The sequence below is a fragment of the Neoarius graeffei genome, chromosome 27 (genome assembly GCF_027579695.1).
Source record: "Neoarius graeffei isolate fNeoGra1 chromosome 27, fNeoGra1.pri, whole genome shotgun sequence".
Taxonomy (NCBI): domain Eukaryota; kingdom Metazoa; phylum Chordata; class Actinopteri; order Siluriformes; family Ariidae; genus Neoarius; species Neoarius graeffei.
Genome location: NC_083595.1, coordinates 8214568 through 8235921, shown reverse-complemented (window position 1 = coordinate 8235921; position 21354 = coordinate 8214568). Strand labels below are relative to the sequence as shown.

General features: G+C 41.5%; 2 protein-coding genes across 2 annotated transcripts in view; both read left to right on the top strand.

Annotated features, from left to right (window-relative positions):
• smc3 (structural maintenance of chromosomes 3) overlaps positions 1-7100 on the top strand; it is a 61303-nt gene extending 54203 nt beyond the window's left edge. The window contains exons 25-29 of the mRNA XM_060911540.1: positions 2197-2409; positions 2550-2741; positions 2875-3052; positions 6307-6413; positions 6521-7100. Of these exons, the coding sequence (XP_060767523.1) occupies positions 2197-2409; positions 2550-2741; positions 2875-3052; positions 6307-6413; positions 6521-6592 (762 nt within the window). The 3' untranslated portion in view covers positions 6593-7100. The remainder of the gene's footprint in view (positions 1-2196; positions 2410-2549; positions 2742-2874; positions 3053-6306; positions 6414-6520) is intronic.
• Positions 7101-21074: 13974 nt separating this feature from the next.
• Positions 21075-21354, top strand: part of rbm20 (RNA binding motif protein 20) — a 143202-nt gene continuing 142922 nt past the window's right edge. Inside the window, exon 1 of the mRNA XM_060911416.1 lies at positions 21075-21175. Coding sequence (XP_060767399.1) covers positions 21075-21175 — 101 coding nt within the window. The remainder of the gene's footprint in view (positions 21176-21354) is intronic.

Genomic DNA, 21354 nt, shown 5'->3' with positions numbered 1-21354 from the left:
CAGGTCTGTAATTTTCAAACGTCTTTGAGCTTTTGAACCATTCCAAAAAAAAATTTCAAGAAAATTTAATGCTTCAAGATGAAGAACGTAAGCAAACTGGCAAAATGATGGTAGCAATTTGTGAAAAATGCTATAGTAATAATTCTTGAAAAAAAATAAAAAGATACTTTTTATCCCATATTTTGTTGCTTTTTTTGGGGGGGGGGGGGTTCAAGTAGAGTTTTTATTTCGTCCTTGGTTGGTTCAGCACGGTATATGAGCTGGTAGCCTAGCAGTAAAGTAGCCAATCGGAGCATGTGATTGCTTATATCCAGTGAATATGGATGTAGTAAAGCCAGGGTTTAATTTTTTTTGTTTTTTAATGCCTTCTCCAGAGGTAAAGGAGATGCTTCATTTTATATTAGTTTTTGCAGATTATCCATCTTCAGACATGCACGTAGAACTCATGCTTTATGCAAAATCTGGAAATTGTCTAGTCATGGGAAAACGTTCTGGAAATAGTGAGTTCCTGAAAAGTTTACTAATCCGTCACCCTATAAATGATCCATCAGTATACCTTTATGTATTTCTTAGACATCCTGATGAGAACCTCTTATTGACCACATTTTTAACAATGAATTCCTTAGGTTTCAGTATCTAATTAAAATAAAATTGTGTGTACTGCTTTAGTTTTGGCTGGAACTCATTCTATAGTCAAGTGTGTGAGTGTCAGTTATGAAGGAACTGTCCCATGTTCACATAGTTGCCGTAAATCAGGGCTTTTCAAAGTGTGGGGCGTGCCCCCCCTGGGGGGCGCCAGAGTTCTTCAGGGGGGGCGCAACGTGAGAGACAAAATGGATCGATTTTTAGTACCTAAAGCTACAGTGAGTGAGGAGACAAAGTCTGGGCCAAGCAAAAAAAACAGAGCCTCCAGGATGTTGCGATTTGCAACTTCAGCGCAAATTCAACCAATCCCCGCGAATTCAGGGCGGTGTTGCAATTATATCCAATCACCGCAACGTTCCCGCAAATTTGACCAATCATTGGCGTCGTCTTGAGGTGACGTCGACAAACTACCTTCCGCCTTACTTCCGTGTGTTCAAGAGAAGCAGTGTGTTATGTTTACAGTGAAGGACTGTGTGCACTTTTTATTTTTATTTTTACTTAATACAAGAAGTTAATGGATGCCAACATTTTTGCCAAAATGGTATTTTATTTTCCATTGTTTAGGCAGCTTCAGCATCATACTGTGAGATTCTGTTCAAATTGTTTTTTTTCTTCTATGAAGCCTGAGCCATTTATTTTATTAGTTTATAATTATTGTTTAATTTAGTCTTCAGGAGAGACTGCCTGCACACAGTACTAGTATTAATAGTTTTTTTCTTATATGAAAGCTGAGGCATTTATATTATATTTTAAGGTTACTTCATGTTGTGCTGTGAGGTTCTCTGCACTTTAACTTTTGAACCAACAGGTGCATTTGGATAAGTAAAGCCTATTTTTCTGCATTTTTGTAGTCCTGGTAATCTTTTATATTGGTAAAGTTGTTTATAGGACCATTTCTCTTTGTTTTTTTAATCAATAGTTTTTCAGTAATAACTTAATATTTAACATATCACTCAATTTTAATCACAAAAAGAGAAAATCGCAACAATTTCTCGCAACTTTCACTTCCTCCCGCAATGTAATCGCAACAAAAACCTAAAAAACACCGTAACTTTCATCGCAATTTTTTTTTGGAAAAACCCCCGCAACATCAGACATTTTAGCCGCAACAATCACAAAAAAGGCCCACGAAATCCTGGGGGACTGGAAAAAGAAGGAAGTATGACCACGATTATTTACGGTAAAGTTTGGATTTTCATGGCCTGGATCTGAAGATGCTCCACTGCCACAGTGTGTTGTCTGCCAAGAGGTGCTAGCTAACGATGCTATGAGATGTTTAAAATGTGTAAAACAAGATGTTTTAAAAAGCACAGATGTTTAAAATGTGAAAAAGAAAAAAATGTGTACAACAACCATTTTTTTAAAATACGAATGGAACATTAAGTATAGCAACAACAAAAATTGTAAGGGGGGGCGCGGTTGTTTTTGCTCTCCGAGGGGGGGCTGACTCTCCCACACTTTGAAAACCCCTGCCGTAAATGATTTCCTAAAAGAATGTGAACCGATGCTGTCCTTCAGAATTGAACTGAAAGCCTCTCCCACATCTCGCAGCTCTTCCGTAAGCTGGAGCAGTGTAACACGGAGCTGAAGAAGTACAGCCACGTGAATAAGAAGGCTCTGGACCAGTTTGTGAACTTTTCCGAGCAGAAGGAGAAGCTAATAAAGAGGCAGGACGAGCTGGACAGAGGCTACAAGTCCATCATGGAGCTCATGAACGTCCTGGAGCTGCGTAAATATGAAGCCATCCAGCTCACCTTCAAACAGGTGCGTTCTTGGCCCTTGTCACATGAATTTGTTCTCCCCTCCATACAGATGTTTGTAGCGCTGTTTTACACACATGCAAACACACTACGAATGAATAATTGCTGTTAGTGTTTGGTTCATTTATCTGCCGCAATTTCCAGGTGTCTAAGAACTTCAGTGAGGTCTTCCAGAAGTTAGTTCCCGGAGGCAAAGCTACTCTGGTGATGAAGAAAGGAGACACCGAAGGGGGACAGTCTCAGGATGAGGGGGAGAGCGGAGCTGACAGTGAGAGAGGCTCCGCCTCTCAGAGCAGTGTTCCTAGCGTCGACCAGTTCACAGGAGTCGGAATCAGAGTAAGAGTGTCTGCTGTGTGTTTTTTTTTTTTTAATAATAAATGTATGATCAGTGGTGTTGGTTTAAGTGAGATGGTTTTGTTGGTGAACGGTGTGACTGCTGTCCTCATGCTGGTCTTCTGTCCCGTCTCAGGTGTCCTTCACAGGCAAGCAGGGAGAGATGAGGGAGATGCAGCAGCTGTCCGGAGGGCAGAAGTCTCTGGTGGCGCTTGCACTCATCTTCGCTATTCAGAAGTGTGACCCCGCCCCCTTCTACCTGTTTGATGAGATCGACCAGGCTTTGGATGCACAGCACAGGAAAGCTGTGTCAGGTGAGACTGTAAAGGGTGCACATCATCATCATCCTCATCTCTTCACGACGTAGCGAAACCTTAGGGTGGGCAGGTGAGCCCCCCCCAATCAAGATCACAAATTTGAGTCCTATCAGGAAAATCATATTTATTAAACTAAGTCTTTTTTTTTTTCTCGCCTATAAAATTATATTTTGATAAGTTATGTCAGTTTGGCCTGATCATTCAGATGTTTTGTAACTTGACTAGAAATTCCGACAACCTAACGATGTGCATTGATCTCGTCGATGGAGAGAAAAAAATGACTCGTTGGGAGGGGTGACTTTATGCAGATAATATATCTGGTGCTGAAGCATCATGTTCGCACATTTCAGCTTTGAGATGCAGTCGAACATGAGGACGTTATTTGAGCCTGGCTCATGTCTTCATTTTTCATGAGCATTAGCGTAATGTAACAGGTTTTTTTTTTAATTCAGCAGTTAGTTCCGGTCCATTAATTTGATTGGACAAGCGGCATTCCGAGCGTACAGGGACATTTCACCGTGTGTATTATTCTGTTCGTCTCTGTTCACTACAGTTCTAGAAAATAGTTCAGTACATTTGTTGTGGGCTGGTGGTCAGTATTAGGGATGGCGAAAACTAAAAAAAATCTTGACCGACCACCGAGCCTCATTAGCCGGTTAAAGTCGGTTAACCTATGCAGAGATGCCTACTAGTACGGATTGGCCGTATTTTGTACGGAAAAGTTACGTAAATACGATGTTACGGCAAAGTGTTATTCTGTACGGAATTATTATAAAGTCTTAAAAAATTCCAGTGAGTTGTTTTTAAATGTCCAAGCGACTTTTTCAATCCATGCGCGATTCACGGCTATTTATTTTTACGACAACCGCACATGCTGTGTGTGACGTGCAGATTCCGCACATTTGTTCGTGCTATTTTCGATCCGGTAGAATGGCCGTGCGTTACACCCAGTTAAAAGGGCAATGGATACGCGCACTGCAAACTGTGTAGAACTGACATTAACATCACTCATGGTGGTCGCGATGACTGCACGCGGCATGTCAACTACAAAAAACATATGGAGTATGCTGAAATGGCGAGTCAGGCGGAAAGTAAATCTGGGGGGATCCAGCAGTTTTTTACGAAATCTGTGGATGAAAAGGCACGGAACGTGACGCGTGCTGAAGCGGTGATGGTTGACCTATGCTGAAATATCAAACACTGGCTGTACTTCTTTAATTCAAAGTCTTTTCAGTGTTACAAGTGCAAATGTCCATGTAGTATGATCAAAAACAGAATTTTATGATTAGTGCTGTTGGGATTGTGGCAAAAAATTGATCATTCCACTGTTTTAAATACAATTATAAATGTCATTTTATTCAATGTCTCTTCTGAAGCATTATGCTGAAGTATTTATATATTGGGACATTAAGATAATGTCGGACTCTCTCTGGCATGAAATAAGAAATTTTTTTTTTATTTTATTAGAATCCGTTAACAGGTAGAACATTTTGCCAGGCAATATAATATAATACTTTTGAGGAGTTACGTTCAACACCAATGATTGGTAGTCAACCGTAATGTCTGCAAACAGGGAACACTATTGTATTTATAAAAATGTGATCTATTGTATGCTCTAGAAATTTGTTGAGTGGAAATTCAGTTGAGATGGCTGCTCGCGTTTTGTTTATTCAATTCACACAAAACAGTTCTTTTTAATAATTTAAATGTTAAACATATTGGTGTATATATATACCTCTTTATAATGGAAATGCGCATAAATTAATGTTACTGAAAGTCATTCCAAAATACTGAAAAATGTTTTCAAGAATACTGAAATTCAAAATTTGGGGTAGGCATCTCTGCCTATGAGTTTAAATAGGGATGCAAACGGCGCGCCTTTTGGCGGATGCCGCCTTTTTCACAGCTGAATCGTGCAGATCCGATTTTTTTTTTTTTCTTTTTAGGGGGGGGGCGTTGGAGCGATGAAATTATTCAGACACTCCAACGCCCCCCCTAAAAAAAATCGGATCTGCACGATTCAGCCGTGAAAAAGTCGGCATCTGCGCCTTATCTGCAGTAACATGCATTGTTGGCTACAGACCGAAACACACTTTCAGAATGCACTGGCCAAGGCAGGACTAAACTCCATGTGCCTTCTATTGCCACTTTTCCACTACAAACGCGGCTGAGTCGGGCTGAGCCGTGCCGTGCTGAGTCGAGCTGAGCGGGGCTGTTGGAGTTGCATTTCGACTACAACCGCGCTGAACCGTGCTGGCTGGAAGTGGGTGGACACATTGGGTGGAGTTAGCGAAAGTGGGTGGACGTCACGTGATGTCGTTAAGCAGCGCAAACAGTGACATCAGTGATCTTTTAAGCGGTAGTCTCACGACCCGAATAGTAAACAATAAACATGGAGGACATGGAGTCGTTAGTGTTGCTGGTCTTGGTGCTGTGGCTTGTTGTCACCGACAACGCGGACAGATACTGGCAAGAGCGTATAGATGAGGCGAGGCGCATAAGGCTTCATAATTCTCGTAATTCGTAATTCTCCTTCTTCCGGGTTTACGGTGTTTACAGATCCCAGCGTGCTCGCGGGGCGTGTGTGGGCATGTGAGGACACTCCTCCTCACCAATCAGTGCACAGGGGAGTGTCTGCTCACGCCCCCAACCTCACTCGGCACGGTTTGGCTCGCTTCAGCCCCACTCCAAAACGGTGCGAGTTTTAGGGGCTAAGCAGGGCTGAAGCGAGCTGAGTCGTGCTGTTTTTTGGTAGTCGAAATGCGAGCCGTGTCGGGCTGAAGTGAGCTGAAGCGAGCTGAAGTGAGCTGAAAAAGGGTAGTGGAAAAGGGCCAAAATAATAATTTAAAAAACCAATAGTAATTTGTAAGCTAAAAAGCCTGTGTCTACACTTTTTTTTTTTTTTCTTTCACTGCGTGGCAGCTGTCTTCAACTGGGGTGGGACATGACTGAATGGGTGTTTCTGATTTGTCAGCTGCCGTCCTTACACCGCATGGCATGCCCCAAGCGTTTACAAACACAGAATTCCAGGTTCTCCGCTCCAAAATTGGCAGCTTCAAAACAATTTTTTTTTTTTTAACCGACAACCAAAAAAAAATTAACCGGTTGAGGTTGATTCGGTTAACATCCCTAGTCAGTATGTGTGTTGGCATGGCAACATGTGACCTGCAACCTGCTTGTAGGCTGCTTGAGAACTTTGGCTTGTCTGTAATGGTGACTGACTTTCTGTGGGCTTTATTTATTTTTTTAAGATATGATTGTGGAGTTAGCGGGGCACGCTCAGTTCATCACCACCACCTTCAGACCCGAGCTGCTGGAGTCAGCTGACAAGTTCTATGGAGTCAAATTCAGAAACAAGGTGACGAACATTACCGTCGCGAAGCGTGTTCATGATCAAGAACCATCTCGCAACACTCCAGTGTGTAGGAAGAGTCTGTTCTAACCCACTCTCTGTGTGTTGTTAAGGTGAGTCACATCGACGTGATCTCCGCCGAGCAGGCGAAGGACTTCGTGGAGGACGACACCACTCATGGCTAACGGTCAAGACTCCGCCTCCTCTTCCTCTCTCTGTTCTCATAGTTCCGTCAAGCCTGAGTGAATGGAGTGTCAGGTTTTTTTCTAATCTGACTCGGGGCCTTTTTTTTGTTTTAATACACATCATATTGGATTTTTTTGTTTTGTTTTGTTAAACACTGAAGCAAAAGCATGGTTGTCTTTTGAATATATTATATTCAAAATGTATTGTGCTATTATTTGTATTGTGGATGGACACTTTTTTTTTTTTTTTCTTTTGGACGGTGTAACTTTTATAACAGAAAGCAACGGACACGTGCTCACGTCTCCACATCCCCCCCCCCCCCCCCCCCCCAAAAAAAAAAAAAAAAAGCTGTTAAATGTTAGTCATGTTGGGTTTAGGTTATCGTTTTTCATTCCTTAGGATATTTTAGATCATTTTCAATCCAACTTATTTTACCTAATCACTTTGTTTTAATTTGTTCTCAGCTGTTACTCAAAAATAAAGATGTTCAGATGTATGTAAAGATGATTTTTGCTTTGTGTTGTTGGTTCTTGCCTCACCTCTTGGGGTCGCTGTGTGTGTGTGTTGAGTACAACGAAGTCGTCCGCAGCTGTCCTGCATGTCATCATAAGCTCTGTGATTAAATAAAAATAACGATCTTAAAATGTAATATCATGATAACTGCCTTGTGCTATAAAGCTTCTCATCGCAGATTTTACAACAGAAGAGTGGAAAAGCGACTGCCGTCGATGGAGGACGAATTCGCGCACACATCAAAGGTCAGCAAAGATCATCAGTGTCTGAGATGATTGCACTGCTCTTTGGTGTACTTGCTGATGGAGGCTTTAAGAGGAAGAGATGATGATGATGTCGTCTATATACCTGATGGTGAAAGGTGAGTAAGAGGCAGCGGCCACCCGGCTTCTCGCACTCAAACCAGGCCGACACACAGTCACCAGCCCGGGCATAAATCTGCCCACTTTTTTTACAGTCGTCCAACAGGTGCCAAGTGGAACCCGTGATCGCTGACTCTCCCACCAAGTGCCCTTGCCCTTTACTTTCTCCGGTCAGTGTCGAGGTGTCATTAAAAGTTGACAGTTTAACGAGCCACCCACTGTGAGAACAGATGCGTTCTCTGTGGTCACTCGGTGTACGCCTCATCATCAGAATGTGCCAGAACAACATTCCTCAGGAGCCATCTGAGCTGCTGCTGCTGCTGCTGCTGCATCACCGTGAAGAAAAGCTGCAAAAATGAACAACTCGTCCATCCACTGTCCTCAAAGTACAAGTGTTTTAAAAAGTATTTGAAATAAATTCAGCAGTAAAAATACTTTATTATAGTACTCAGTGACGATATGTAATAAATATAAAATTTTATTGAGCATATCTCGTATACATTTTATAATGAACCCTTTTATTATGTCAAAAATAAAAAGTAAAATTGTATCCTTATCCGATCAATATCAGTAAGAAATGGTGGCTCGGGTATCAGATCCTGTAACAAACATGAGCTGAATTGGACTTGATCAAGTGTTAACATAGAGACATTTTCCCCCCTTTTGTTAGGATTGACTTGATTTATATTTGTACTTATATTTATGTAATCAGTGATTTTCACGTGAGAGTTTGTGAAGTGCTTCAGTGATTATTTAAAAAAAAAAAAAGTTTATTAGTTTTAAAAGAAGACTATCAGATGGGTATCGGTATGGGCTGATGCTCAAGGTTTTAGTTTCTGTACTGGTCCTGGAAAAGAAATAGGGTGTCTAATTAATTAAAATACAGTAATTTCAATTATATAAAATAAATGTCAGTAATAGAAATAAAAGCTAAAATGGGGAAGCTAGTTTTGGGTTGTGATGGATGGAGAACAGAGGACAGATTAAAAACGAAGTTTTCCGGAAGGTCGTGTTAATTTAATGTTTCTGGAAGGAGTCTCCAGTGTCAGTACTTTGTAACAGAGGTTAAAAACTCAGTTTTTCCAGCATCTTCTTGACTGAAAAGTTTCTCAGTAATGCGATATGCTGTTGTGTTGCTTTGGAGAAAAATAGAGGCTGGTGAGGGGATGACTGTTTATTGCTACTATAATATAAGCGAGAACAGGAACAAACTTGTTTCATGAATGTTCAACAACGTTCAATGTAACACTAAATGGGTAAAAAAAAATGACGTTTGTCTTTTATTTAAAAAAAATTGTCATGTTTGTTCAACAGAAGAATAAAACACTTCAAAATGTCCTGTTTATAGAAAACTAATCAACTTTGGTGTATTAACAGTAATTCGACTTGATGTCGTGGGCGATTATTTTCCTATAACAGCACACACCAATGTGTTTTAGACAGACAGACAGTAATAGCAACCATATGGAAACCAGAATGTATTATTAGTGTGCTTGCAAAAGCACGCTATTGTTCTTAAGTTGTATTTATTATTCCGTTTCACCCGTTTTTTGGATCCACTACTGCTCCTAGGGCTTTCGAGATAGAGACACCGTTCCATCGCTGAAACGTAGGGCCCGATCTGGAATGGCGTGCTTGTTAAAATGGTTGCACTACCCCTTGTCGTTCGTTCGGTATTCCCGTTTTTCGGCAAAATTCCGTGCCATTGAAATGAGTGGGTAGAACTTTGGAGTGATGTCGTCATAAGGAGCTCCTCCACTCTAGTATGCTAGCTGTTAGCATGCTAGCTGTTAATGTGTTAGCATGCTAGCTGTTAGTATGCTAGCTGTTAACACGTTTGCATGCTAGCTGTTAGCATGTTAGTATGCGAGTTGTTAGCATGTTACTATGCTAGCTGCTAATGTGTTAGCATGCTAGCTGTTAGCATGTTAGTATGCTACCCGTTAACATGTTTGCATGCTAGCTGTTAGCATGTTTGCATGCTAGCATGTTAGTATGCTAGCTGTTAGCATGCTAGCTGTTCTGCTACAGCTCAGCAAGCACACTTTGCATTTTCTCTGCGGACATGCAGTCTAGTTATTACTTGTACTAGTTTTATGAAAGGAAATGTATAATGGGAGACATTTTAGGAACGTGTTGAATTATTTTGGGGAAATCTGTGTAAACCATTAAACTTGGCATAGAATTGGGGGAAAAAAGTTTGGATTTTAATCTGGTTTTGTCGCGATCTGGCAACCCAAGAAATATATTTATTTATTTATTTATTTATCACGCAAAAAAAAATTAAATTTTTGCCCAAAAAAAAGTTCTATTACACTACCGTTCAAAAGTTTGGGGTCACCCAGACAATTCTGCGTTTTCCATGAAAAGTCACACTTTTATTTACCACCATAAGTTGTAAAATGAATAGAAAATATAGTCAAGACATTTTTCTGGCCATTTTGAGCATTTAATCGACCCCACAAATGTGATGCTCCAGAAACTCAATCTGCTCAAAGGAAGGTCAGTTTTATAGCTTCTCTAAAGAGCTCAACTGTTTTCAGCTGTGCTAACATGATTGTACAAGGGTTTTCTAATCATCCATTAGCCTTCTGAGGCAATGAGCAAACACATTGTACCATTAGAACACTGGAGTGAGAGTTGCTGGAAATGGGCCTCTATACACCTATGGAGATATTGCACCAAAAACCACACGTTTGCAGCTAGAATAGTCATTTACCACATTAGCAATGTATAGAGTGGATTTCTGATTAGTTTCAAGTGATCTTCGTTGAAAAGAACAGTGCTTTTCTTTCAAAAATAAGGACATTTCAAAGTGACCCCAAACTTTTGAACGGTAGTGTACATTTTCTGACAACATGACAAAGAAACTGCATGACGTGAACTAATATTTAATCAGGAGCACAGTCATGACGTTCACAACAAAAATAGTTAAAATAAATTTCTATTTCTAAATATTTTTTGGTCACGTGACGTCCACGAGGCCTGAAATATCCGTTAAGCTCACGCGCACGCTCTTGTGCTGTTAGCTAGCTTAGCTAACAGAGCTCGACGCGGGGAATGTTGAATAATTCGCCATAAATTACGAATTAAAATCTTATTTTCGTCGTAATAATTATTTTTTTACTTTGTGGTCGTATATGTTTACTAAAATGCAGGAAACTACTTCGAAACTTGCTCCACCCAATGAGCGGTGGTGTTTGTGAACGAGTCGGTTCTTTGAGTGGTGTTGTTTGTTTGCTAATGAATCGATTCTTTGAGTCGGCTCTTTGGGAAAAAAACAAACAAACATGTTTGTTTTTTGTCTTCTCTTTCGTTTTCTTTTATTGTAGATGCGCATTAAATGTGGATAAGAAAGAAGGGTAAGGTTTTATGAAACAATTCCAGTCAAAGAATAATAATCACAACGAGTCATTTTGAAGCCGAAAGAGTCGGCTCACTTATTGGTGAGCCAAATGTTTTTTTTTTTTCATTTCATTAGTTCACGCAAATTAATATTCACTGTGGTATATTCCTAGTATTGTCTGTGTCCTGCCTTATTGTTGTTTTATTGTCAGGTGTGATGTCTGTAAGCACAACCAGAGTTCAACAACCGAGTCAATTTCCTGATATGATTCTGATTCAGATAGAAGAGCTGAGAGTCACTGAACTGAAATGGCTGGTGATTTGGGTGGAAGCCCAAGAGACACACCCTAGATCAAGGTGAGTTCAGGCAGATGTAAGTTAAGAAAGGTCAGTGTTTCAGTTAAGTGATGAATAGCATCATGGAAATCTTTGCTGATGTTAATGTCCTAAGTTGATGTAATGAATACAATACTTAGAGGTGTGCTGTTATTGGAAATTAATCAATGACTGTGTGTTCAAGTACCTGGGGTCAACTGTGCAGGAAAAATGGGGGCTGCGATAGTGAGGTGAGAAAGAGAGTGCAGGCAGGGTGGAGAAGGATTTCAGGAGTCATTTGTGATAGGAAAGTCCCAGCAAAAGTGAAAGGTAAGATGTATAAGACAGTAGTGAGACCAGCTAACGAAGAGACAGGAGGCAAAGTTGGAGGTGGCGGAGTTGAGGATGTTAAGGTTTGCGATGGGAGGTTGGACAGGATAAGGAACGAGCACATCAGGAGAATGCTGAGGACGGAGCTGCCAGACACACGAAAACGAGGAGATGCATGTATGCGGTGAGAGAGGACATGAAAGTGGCAGGTGTGGTAGAGAAGGCTGCGGAAGACAGGGAGCAGTGGAGATGAAAGATCCGCTGTAGCGACCCTTAATCGGGAGCAGCCAAAAGAAGAATCATCAATGATTGTGTGTTACTGTTACCATGCAGGAGTTGATTAATGTCCTAAAGCAGCATGCTGAAGTAGACTACTTTCGCCACATTTGTTCAATCACCAAGGGACAAATTGTAAATAAAAACGGAATGCAATAACTTAAAAATCTCAAAAACTGATATTGTATTCACAATAGAACACAGACAACATATCAAATGTCGAAAGTGAGACATTTTGAAATTTCATGCCAAATATTGGCTCATTTGAAATTTCATGACAGCAACACATCTCAAAAAAGTTGGGACAGGGGCAATAAGAGGCTGGAAAAGTTAAAGGTACAAAAAAGGAACAGCTGGAGGACCAAATTGCAACTCATTAGGTCAATTGGCAATAGGTCATTAACATGACTGGGTATAAAAAGAGCATCTTGGAGTGGCAGCGGCTCTCAGAAGTAAAGATGGGAAGAGGATCACCAATCCCCCTAATTCTGCGCCGACAAATAGTGGAGCAATATCAGAAAGGAGTTCGACAGTGTAAAATTGCAAAGAGTTTGAACATATCATCATCTACAGTGCATAATATCATCAAAAGATTCAGAGAATCTGGAAGAATCTCTGTGCGTAAGGGTCAAGGCCGGAAAACCATACTGGGTGCCCGTGATCTTCGGGCCCTTAGACGGCACTGCATCACATACAGGCATGCTTCTGTATTGGAAATCACAAAATGGGCTCAGGAATATTTCCAGAGAACATTATCTGTGAGCACAATTCACCGTGCCATCCGCCGTTGCCAGCTAAAACTCTATAGTTCAAAGAAGAAGCCGTATCTAAACATGATCCAGAAGCGCAGACATCTTCTCTGGGCCAAGGCTCATTTAAAATGGACTGTGGCAAAGTGGAAAACTGTTCTGTGGTCAGACGAATCAAAATTTGAAGTTCTTTATGGAAATCAGGGACGCCGTGTCATTCGGACTAAAGAGGAGAAGGACGACCCGAGTTGTTATCAGTGCTCAGTTCAGAAGCCTGCATCTCTGATGGTATGGGGTTGCATTAGTGCATGTGGCATGGGCAGCTTACACATCTGGAAAGACACCATCAGTGCTGAAAGGTATATCCAGGTTCTAGAGCAACATATGCTCCCATCCAGACGACGTCTCTTTCAGGGAAGACCTTGCATTTTCCAACATGACAATGCCAAACCACATACTGCATCAATTACAGCATCATGGCTGCATAGAAGAAGGGTCCGGGTACTGAACTGGCCAGCCTGCAGTCCAGATCTTTCACCCATAGAAAACATTTGGCGCATCATAAAACGGAAGATACGACAAAAAAGACCCAAGACAGTTGAGCAACTAGAATCCTACATTAGACAAGAATGGGTTAACATTCCTATCCCTAAACTTGAGCAACTTGTCTCCTCAGTCCCCAGACGTTTACAGACTGTTGTAAAGAGAAAAGGGGATGTCTCACAGTGGGAAACATGGCCTTGTCCCAACTTTTTTGAGATGTGTTGTCGTCATGAAATTTAAAATCACCTAATTTTTCTCTTTAAATGATACATTTTCTCAGTTTAAACATTTGATATGTCATCTATGTTCTATTCTGAATAAAATATGGCATTTTGAAACTTCCACATCATTGCATTCCGTTTTTATTTACAATTTGTACTTTGTCCCAACTTTTTTGGAATCGGGGTTGTAGTTGTATTGTGATGTTTAGAGGTTATTTCAACAGAGATGTATTCTGCCTCATTGCAATACCACTACAAACCAATAGGGGAGCTGTGGCTCACAGACTGGAACCCATCTCCAGGATGCCATAGCACTAACTTGTTCAGTTTTTACACACACACACACACACACACACACACACACACACACACACACACACACACACACAGTCATTTGGAACCTTACAGGTCCATCCAGCCACATTTTATCACAGTTCTAGTTCTTGACTAGCCTCCGCGCGTCTGGTTTCCAGTTTGAGAAGGTCGTCGAGGTGTGTGTTAGGCAACACCCTTACCCCAAACATTATTGATAACATTTGCATCTCATGCAGTGTTCAAAAGACATGTATGCACACCTCATGCTGATCGATTGTTTTGACCAAGAATTTTCATTTTAACCATCGAGCGCTTTCATTTCTGAATTTCCAAACTTTTTATTATTATAATTTTTTTTTCCAGTTAACTGTAAGCTTTTGTCCGTCTCTCAATCATTTTTAAACCAACCACGTGGAGGGCGTCAGGACGTTTTTCCAGGTAATGCATCAACGTAAATTGACACTTGAGCCCTCATGATAATTCTCCGTGACTTGTGTTTTGTCGATCTCCTCTGAATTTCCAGTTTCAAGTCTGGTTTGCGTCCACACTTAAAAATGTATATTTGAAAGGAGCTAAGTTTTTACTTCTCGAAGAGCTTGCTAGCAGTTCCTGATGATCGTAACCGAGCTGGATGTTTGCTCGTGTTAATTCTATGACTACATTGAGAGGACCTACTGATTACTGGGTATGTGACATTGTGTGGTACATTGTGTCATTGGAATTTTTTTTTTATCTGTAATGTTAAACCCCTCCTCGCAACAACCTGTGACCAAACGGCATTTACAAGCCATTGTTGAGCCAAGTCTGTTTTATGGGGGTCATGGAAATCGACCATCTCCACCCACCATCAAGCAGCAAACTTCAAAAGCTTTGAACACGAGTCTTTTAGTTGTCTATTTTAAGTACTGTACATTTGAAACAAACAACACACAAGGGCGGCACCGTGGTGTAGTGGTCAGCACTGTCGCCTCGCTGCAAGAAGGTTCCTGGTTTGAACTTCACGGCTGACCTCAGGGGGGGGGATCTTTCTGTGTGGAGTTTGCACGTTTTCCCCGTGTCCGTATGGGTTTCCTCTCACAGTTCAAAGACATGCAGATTATTTAAAATACCCAGCCACTAGGGTTGCACAAGCCAGTGCATACTTGACGCCGGTCCCTATCCTGGATAGATTGGGGAGGGTTACGTCATGAAGGTTGTAAAACCTATGCCAAATCAAATATGCGGATCCAAACGATCTGCTGTGGCGACCCCGAACGGGAGCAGCTGGAAGATGAAGACCTACAGTATGAAACGCACAAACAAAAATAAAAATCTGTCTAGCAGTTTAAAATCATAAAACGGCAGAATTAGGTTTCTGATCAATTCTGGAATTTTTGTTCTCATAAAACGACCGCAAACCAAAGATGATCAAATCAGGGGAAAAGCATATTTGCAGTTTTCATTCCATGCAAATGACACGTAAGGCTTTGTTTTAAATTTTTAGGATATGCTGTCATATCCCTGTTAATGTCCCTGTTAAATAAAACGCAAGGCTTTTATAATCATCACTTGACTATTGAACAGCCTGGCAGGTGCGTGCTACAACCCTGTCGTTGCCGGAGGACCCCCCCCGAATGACATTCCCAGCTGCACGCCGACCAGATTCTGGAAAAATGATCTTGAGCATTGGGGCACCATCATGACTTCAGGGAGAAAGTGAGATGCCTTTGCCCACACAGATTGCGCTGATAAGGTGGGTTCTGTTTTTATTTCTGAACCGTAAGGAATGCCTTAAAGTGCAACACAATCTGGTGTAGTTTCAAACGGAATAAAGGGGTGTTCACACGGCACATATTTGCATCGATGCTGCACCGATGTATTTTGTTGCGATATATCTTACACCGGTGTAAATTTTGTGGAGCGTTCACACGTCACAACCCTGCTTACTAGAGAGAAGCGTGTTAGCACCGGTGCAGCCCCACTTGCGTTCACACGATGGTTTTTGCGAAATAATGCGGAAATGAAATACGCGCATGTGTGAAAATGTACTTCCTTTTCCCGCCTTGTTTGTGATCGATATATCGAAAAACCATGGTTTATACTTCTCCAGACAAACTTTCTACGTTGTGGTCTATCAGACACGGTAAAAGAGAGAAAGGAAAGGTTGCGCAAGTACAAGAGCACGAAAACAACGCATTCTACAGTTCATTCGGCAACAAATCGGCGACTTCGTGTCGTTCATGGCCATGTGGACGGTTGTCATGGCATCACCAAGCGCCGGGAAAACAACGTGGATGAAGACACGCAGTTCTGTTGTTGTTGATAGTCGCCATTTTGGAAGCGCAAATTACAGTATGCAATGCCCATATGTAATCAAGTCTCGTCACGCGTAGCGAGTCTACCCCTGTAGCGCTCAGACGTCCCATTTTATATCGGTGCTGCCCCGCAAACTAGCGGAGTAAATTTCTTAAACCACCTCCCGAGCAGGGTTAGATTTGCACCGGTTTAAGCAGCTTTCAGGGGCTACACCGGTATAACTTTGTACCGTGTGAACACTCTACCGGGGCAGCCCCGGTGCTACACCGGAGTAAAAGTTGCCGTGTGAACACCCCGATAGTTTCTATACTATCGGTGATCAGGATGCAAACGGAAACGAATACATTCTTAACAGATGCGAATAGAAGGAGCATTTTTTTTTTTCCCTCCGGCGGTTTGTCGGAAAAGTTCATGGGGTGTCTGGTTGAGGGGAAAAAGAATCGCATTTGTGGAGGGTTTTTAAATTCATTCTGGCATGAGTGAGCAATCGGATATGAATCTTACAGGACAGACAAAATTTATATTAATATAAATGCAGAGCATCCTTAGTAACTGCCTGGTCACGCTGATTTTAAATTAGGCTACTAGTTCGTTTATATTTTGGGTAGCGACAAAAATGTCAACTGCAGTCGAGACCAGTTCTGAACTTGAGTGATGCGGCTGAGGTTGAGGAAGTGCTGGTTTAGGCTACATCCACACGACAACGGCAACGAGACTTTTTTTTTTTTTTTTTTTAAATATCGCGTCCACATGGGCAACGGATCAGTAAAATATCAGGTCCATATGGCAACGCAACGCTTGCTGAAAACGATGCAATGCACATGCCACACCTCTAGGAGCGCTGTAAGACGGTCCCATCGGAGACACCAGAACAATAGAAGAAGTAGGACGCATGTGCATGTAACGGGTTTGTTTTTTTCCACTTGCCATTGTGTGTAGTGGTGGGGAAATTCTGCGCTGGCCCTTTAAGAGCGCAGGTAGTTATGGGAACGAGGCGCTGGCCTCTTACATTTCCAAAACGAAATGTAAGCGCCAATGTCACTGGACGTTGCAGTGTATTTGTGTCTCATTTCTTCAGAATAAAAAGACTGGTGAACAACACAACGCAATGTCTGTTACACGCATAAACCCCTTCTTCTACCCGGCGTGAAGCACTCACAGGAACAAACACACAACAACAAGAAGAAGATGGCTGCGACTACGCGAGGAAATCGTGCCTTCTGCGTGTACAAATTAGTTTCATTAGTGTGCATAGTTTTATATAACTTAATTTTCTTCTTGTGTGTGAACATTTTGAAAAGCATTTTTATATAATTTATATAACTTTTTATATTGTGTGTGAACATTTTTGAAAAGCAGTCTTATCCAATAAAAAAAAGAAATTCAAGAAATGGTTCAGTTACTTGTTTATTTAAAAGAAAAGCTGTATACAAAAGTGAATGCAATTCAGTAGTTCATACAAAACAGCGAGAGTGCTGCTTGTTCTAGTCATGTTGTTGTGACGTCATAGTAAACAAATCCGTTCTACTCATCCAGACGACTTCGCAACGGCGCCGTTGCCAGATTTTTCCACTGTGGAACCCGTTCTCAAAAGATTTTCGTTTTGGGGCACCCAAAACGCCGGTGCCGTGTGGACGCCAGGCCGAAACGATAAACTATTTTATCAGATTCACCTGAATCCGTTGCCGTGTGGACAGGGCCTCAGACCACACCCGCTTCAGGTGTGGAGAACTAAACATGCAGATCGCGGCATTGCGTTCCCTGATGATGTCATTTTCAGCTGCAGGACATTTCTTTAAACGTCTCAAGATTTTCGGGTCGTGTTGCCACACCTCACCGCTCGACGATCCTGTTTTAAACATCTTTTACAGTAATAAAGTGTAATATCATGCCATTCAAGTCATTAAGTGACTGCTTACTCTCGTTTATGCCGTCCGTTTGTGTTCGCGTTCTGCAATTTGCGTTTTGTCTAGAGGTCGTTGCAGGGATGGTGGGTTAATGGTGTTTCCCCCCCTCTACTCGTGTCAAAAATTCAGGGGAATTGTTGTTCAGAAACCTGCTCCATGTGCTGTCCTGTCAGCAGTGGAATTTATCAGATGTTCTTTCACTTTTGCCATCAGTCATTTCAGCAGACAGTGTGTTGATGTAGTGCGTGACAAAGTGAATTTGGCTTGTTGTTCGGTTCTGGAACGTGAACAGAGGTTTGCGAAACTATTTTACACATTGACGCCTTCACACATGGATCTGTTGTCTGTATTGTTTGATTCAGCTTTCACCATGGACTTGCTTTTAACGGTGTATGGAGGAAACCTAAGCTGATGTACAGTAGTTTATCAGAACTCTGAAAATGTATATCGCTGATGTATATATTATCTGCCTACTCGTTTGATTGACAACAGCGTTAGATATTGTACTGTATTTGCACTACTGCTATTTTGTACATTGTTTGGTTTTAGAGTGTATGTTTTATTTATAAATATTGGTTTCTTAATTAATTAATTTTATTTTTTTGGTGTAATCTTTATCTGTTTGTGAGAGAGAAACGGCATTTCGATTCTCCTATATGTCCTGGATATATCGTGACTTGACGACGAATCTTTGAATCTTTTAAGATCCTCCTACTTTTTTTTCTTTCTTTCTTTCTTTAAAACAATGACTTTCTGAAGATGTTCCTCGAAAGTATGGCTCTTGTTCAAAGAAACAAAGAGAGTTGTCTTTCTATTCTGCCTTTTACAACCCCGATTCCAAAAAAGTTGGGACAAAGTACAAATTGTAAATAAAAACGGAATGCAATGATGTGGAAGTTTCAAAATTCCATATTTTATTCAGAATAGAACATAGATGACATATCAAATGTTTAAACTGAGAAAATGCATCATTTAAAGAGAAAAATTAGGTGATTTTAAATTTCATGACAACAACACATCTCAAAAAAGTTGGGACAAGGCCATGTTTCCCACTGTGAGACATCCCCTTTTCTCTTTACAACAGTCTGTAAACGTCTGGGGACTGAGGAGACAAGTTGCTCAAGTTTAGGGATAGGAATGTTAACCCATTCTTGTCTAATGTAGGATTCTAGTTGCTCAACTGTCTTAGGTCTTTTTTGTCGTATCTTCCGTTTTATGATGCGCCAAATGTTTTCTATGGGTGAAAGATCTGGACTGCAGGCTGGCCAGTTCAGTACCCGGACCCTTCTTCTACGCAGCCATGATGCTGTAATTGATGCAGTATGTGGTTTGGCATTGTCATGTTGGAAAATGCAAGGTCTTCCCTGAAAGAGACGTCGTCTGGATGGGAGCATATGTTGCTCTAGAACCTGGATATACCTTTCAGCATTGATGGTGTCTTTCCAGATGTGTAAGCTGCCCATGCCACACGCACTAATGCAACCCCATACCATCAGAGATGCAGGCTTCTGAACCGAGCGCTGAGAACAACTCGGGTCGTCCTTCTCCTCTTTAGTCCGAATGACACGGCGTCCCTGATTTCCATAAAGAACTTCAAATTTTGACTCGTCTGACCACAGAACAGTTTTCCACTTTGCCACAGTCCATTTTAAATGAGGCTTGGCCCAGAGAAGACGTCTGCGCTTCTGGATCGTGTTTAGATACGGCTTCTTCTTTGAACTATAGAGTTTTAGCTGGCAACGGCGGATGGCACGGTGAATTGTGTTCACAGATAATGTTCTCTGGAAATATTCCTGAGCCCATTTTGTGATTTCCAATACAGAAGCATGCCTGTATGTGATGCAGTGCCGTCTAAGGGCCCGAAGATCACGGGCACCCAGTATGGTTTTCCGGCCTTGACCCTTACGCACAGAGATTCTTCCAGATTCTCTGAGTCTTTTGATGATCTTATGCACTGTAGATGATGATATGTTCAAACTCTTTGCAATTTTACACTGTCGAACTCCTTTCTGATATTGCTCCACTATTTGTCGGTGCAGAATTAGGGGGATTGGTGATCCTCTTCCCATCTTTACTTCTGAGAGCCGCTGCCACTCCAAGATGCTCTTTTTATACCCAGTCATGTTAATGACCTATTGCCAATTGACCTAATGAGTTGCAATTTGGTCCTCCAGCTGTTCCTTTTTTGTACCTTTAACTTTTCCAGCCTCTTATTGCCCCTGTCCCAACTTTTTTTGAGATGTGTTGCTGTCATGAAATTTCAAAGTGTCTCACTTTCGACATTTGATATGTTGTCTATGTTCTATTGTGAATACAATATCAGTTTTTGAGATTTGTAAATTATTGCATTCCGTTTTTATTTACAATTTGTACTTTGTCCCAACTTTTTTGGAATCGGGGTTGTAGCAGTCACATTTGAAGACGTATCATTTTAGGAAACGGTTATCCCTTATTCCATAAAAAAAAAAGGGGAAAGCTGAGAACTTGAGAGCTGTCACTCAGACTGCTTTGATTGAGGAATCTAATTTCAAATTATGACATTAAGCTAATATTATAAACCATGATTGGGTAATTGTGTTATAAAAAGCTGTTATCAGCACAAGCTCGGTGTAAAGTGGAACCTCAGAGCTTTAGTGCTGTCGTTATGCTGCCAGCACTCAATTTAGCAGTATTTATTTAAGGTAAGCTGCCTTTGTGAAGTTGGCCTGTGATCTGGACACCACAGAACTAGTCATGCATTCTTGTCACACGCATTCGAAACGAACATTTTGATCCAGAAAACACATCAAACTCTTTAAGGCGAAATACCTGCTCCTCTTCAGTTCAGTTTGCTTGAAAGGAAAGTGACAGACAGACACCGAGAAATGTGAAAGACCCAGACAGGTTCGTCTAGCCGCGAGACGTGTGGTATTCCTCCCGACTGCACTGTAAGGGAGAGAGGGAGAGGAGGGGTCATGAGGAGGGCTGGAAGAGGGGGATCAATCCCCCCCTTTGTACTATCCAGGACGCCCAATTGGCCAAGCGACTTTCAACTCCTGCTTCCTGTCGTATCCTCTTAGTCGGCGTTCCAAGTTTGAGTGTAGCCTGTGCTTTGGCCGGTTCCTTCATCCTGTGGACTTTTTTTTTTTTTTCCTCCTCTTAAAATTTATAGTGAAGAGCAAAAAAAGCCCCGCTAAATACCTGTCACAGTGAGCAGGCAGCTGAAGCAGACTTCAGTGGGACAGGAATCGCCATACCGTATAGGGAAGCTTCTCCTGTTGGGGTTTCTTATCCGAGTTCTTGTTCTACAGGTGGAAAGTGGTTTCCTAGCATGAAAAAGGTTTGGGACAGGAACGCGTGTGAGAATGGGCAAAGCAAACAGCAGGGAGCAGGCCCGGTGGACTCGGCACCTTCTTTCGAGCACCTCCAGAGGTAAGGGAAATGTTGATTTCTTTCCGTTTTCATTTTAAAATGGTTGACTGACTATTGATTGACTGACTAATCAAGACTTCGTGCGTATATGTGGTGAAGTGGAAGCATGTCGCACGCTCTTTCCAAGGTTTTTTTTTTTTTCTTTCTTTCCCCTTGTAAAACGCTGGTATTGGTATCTA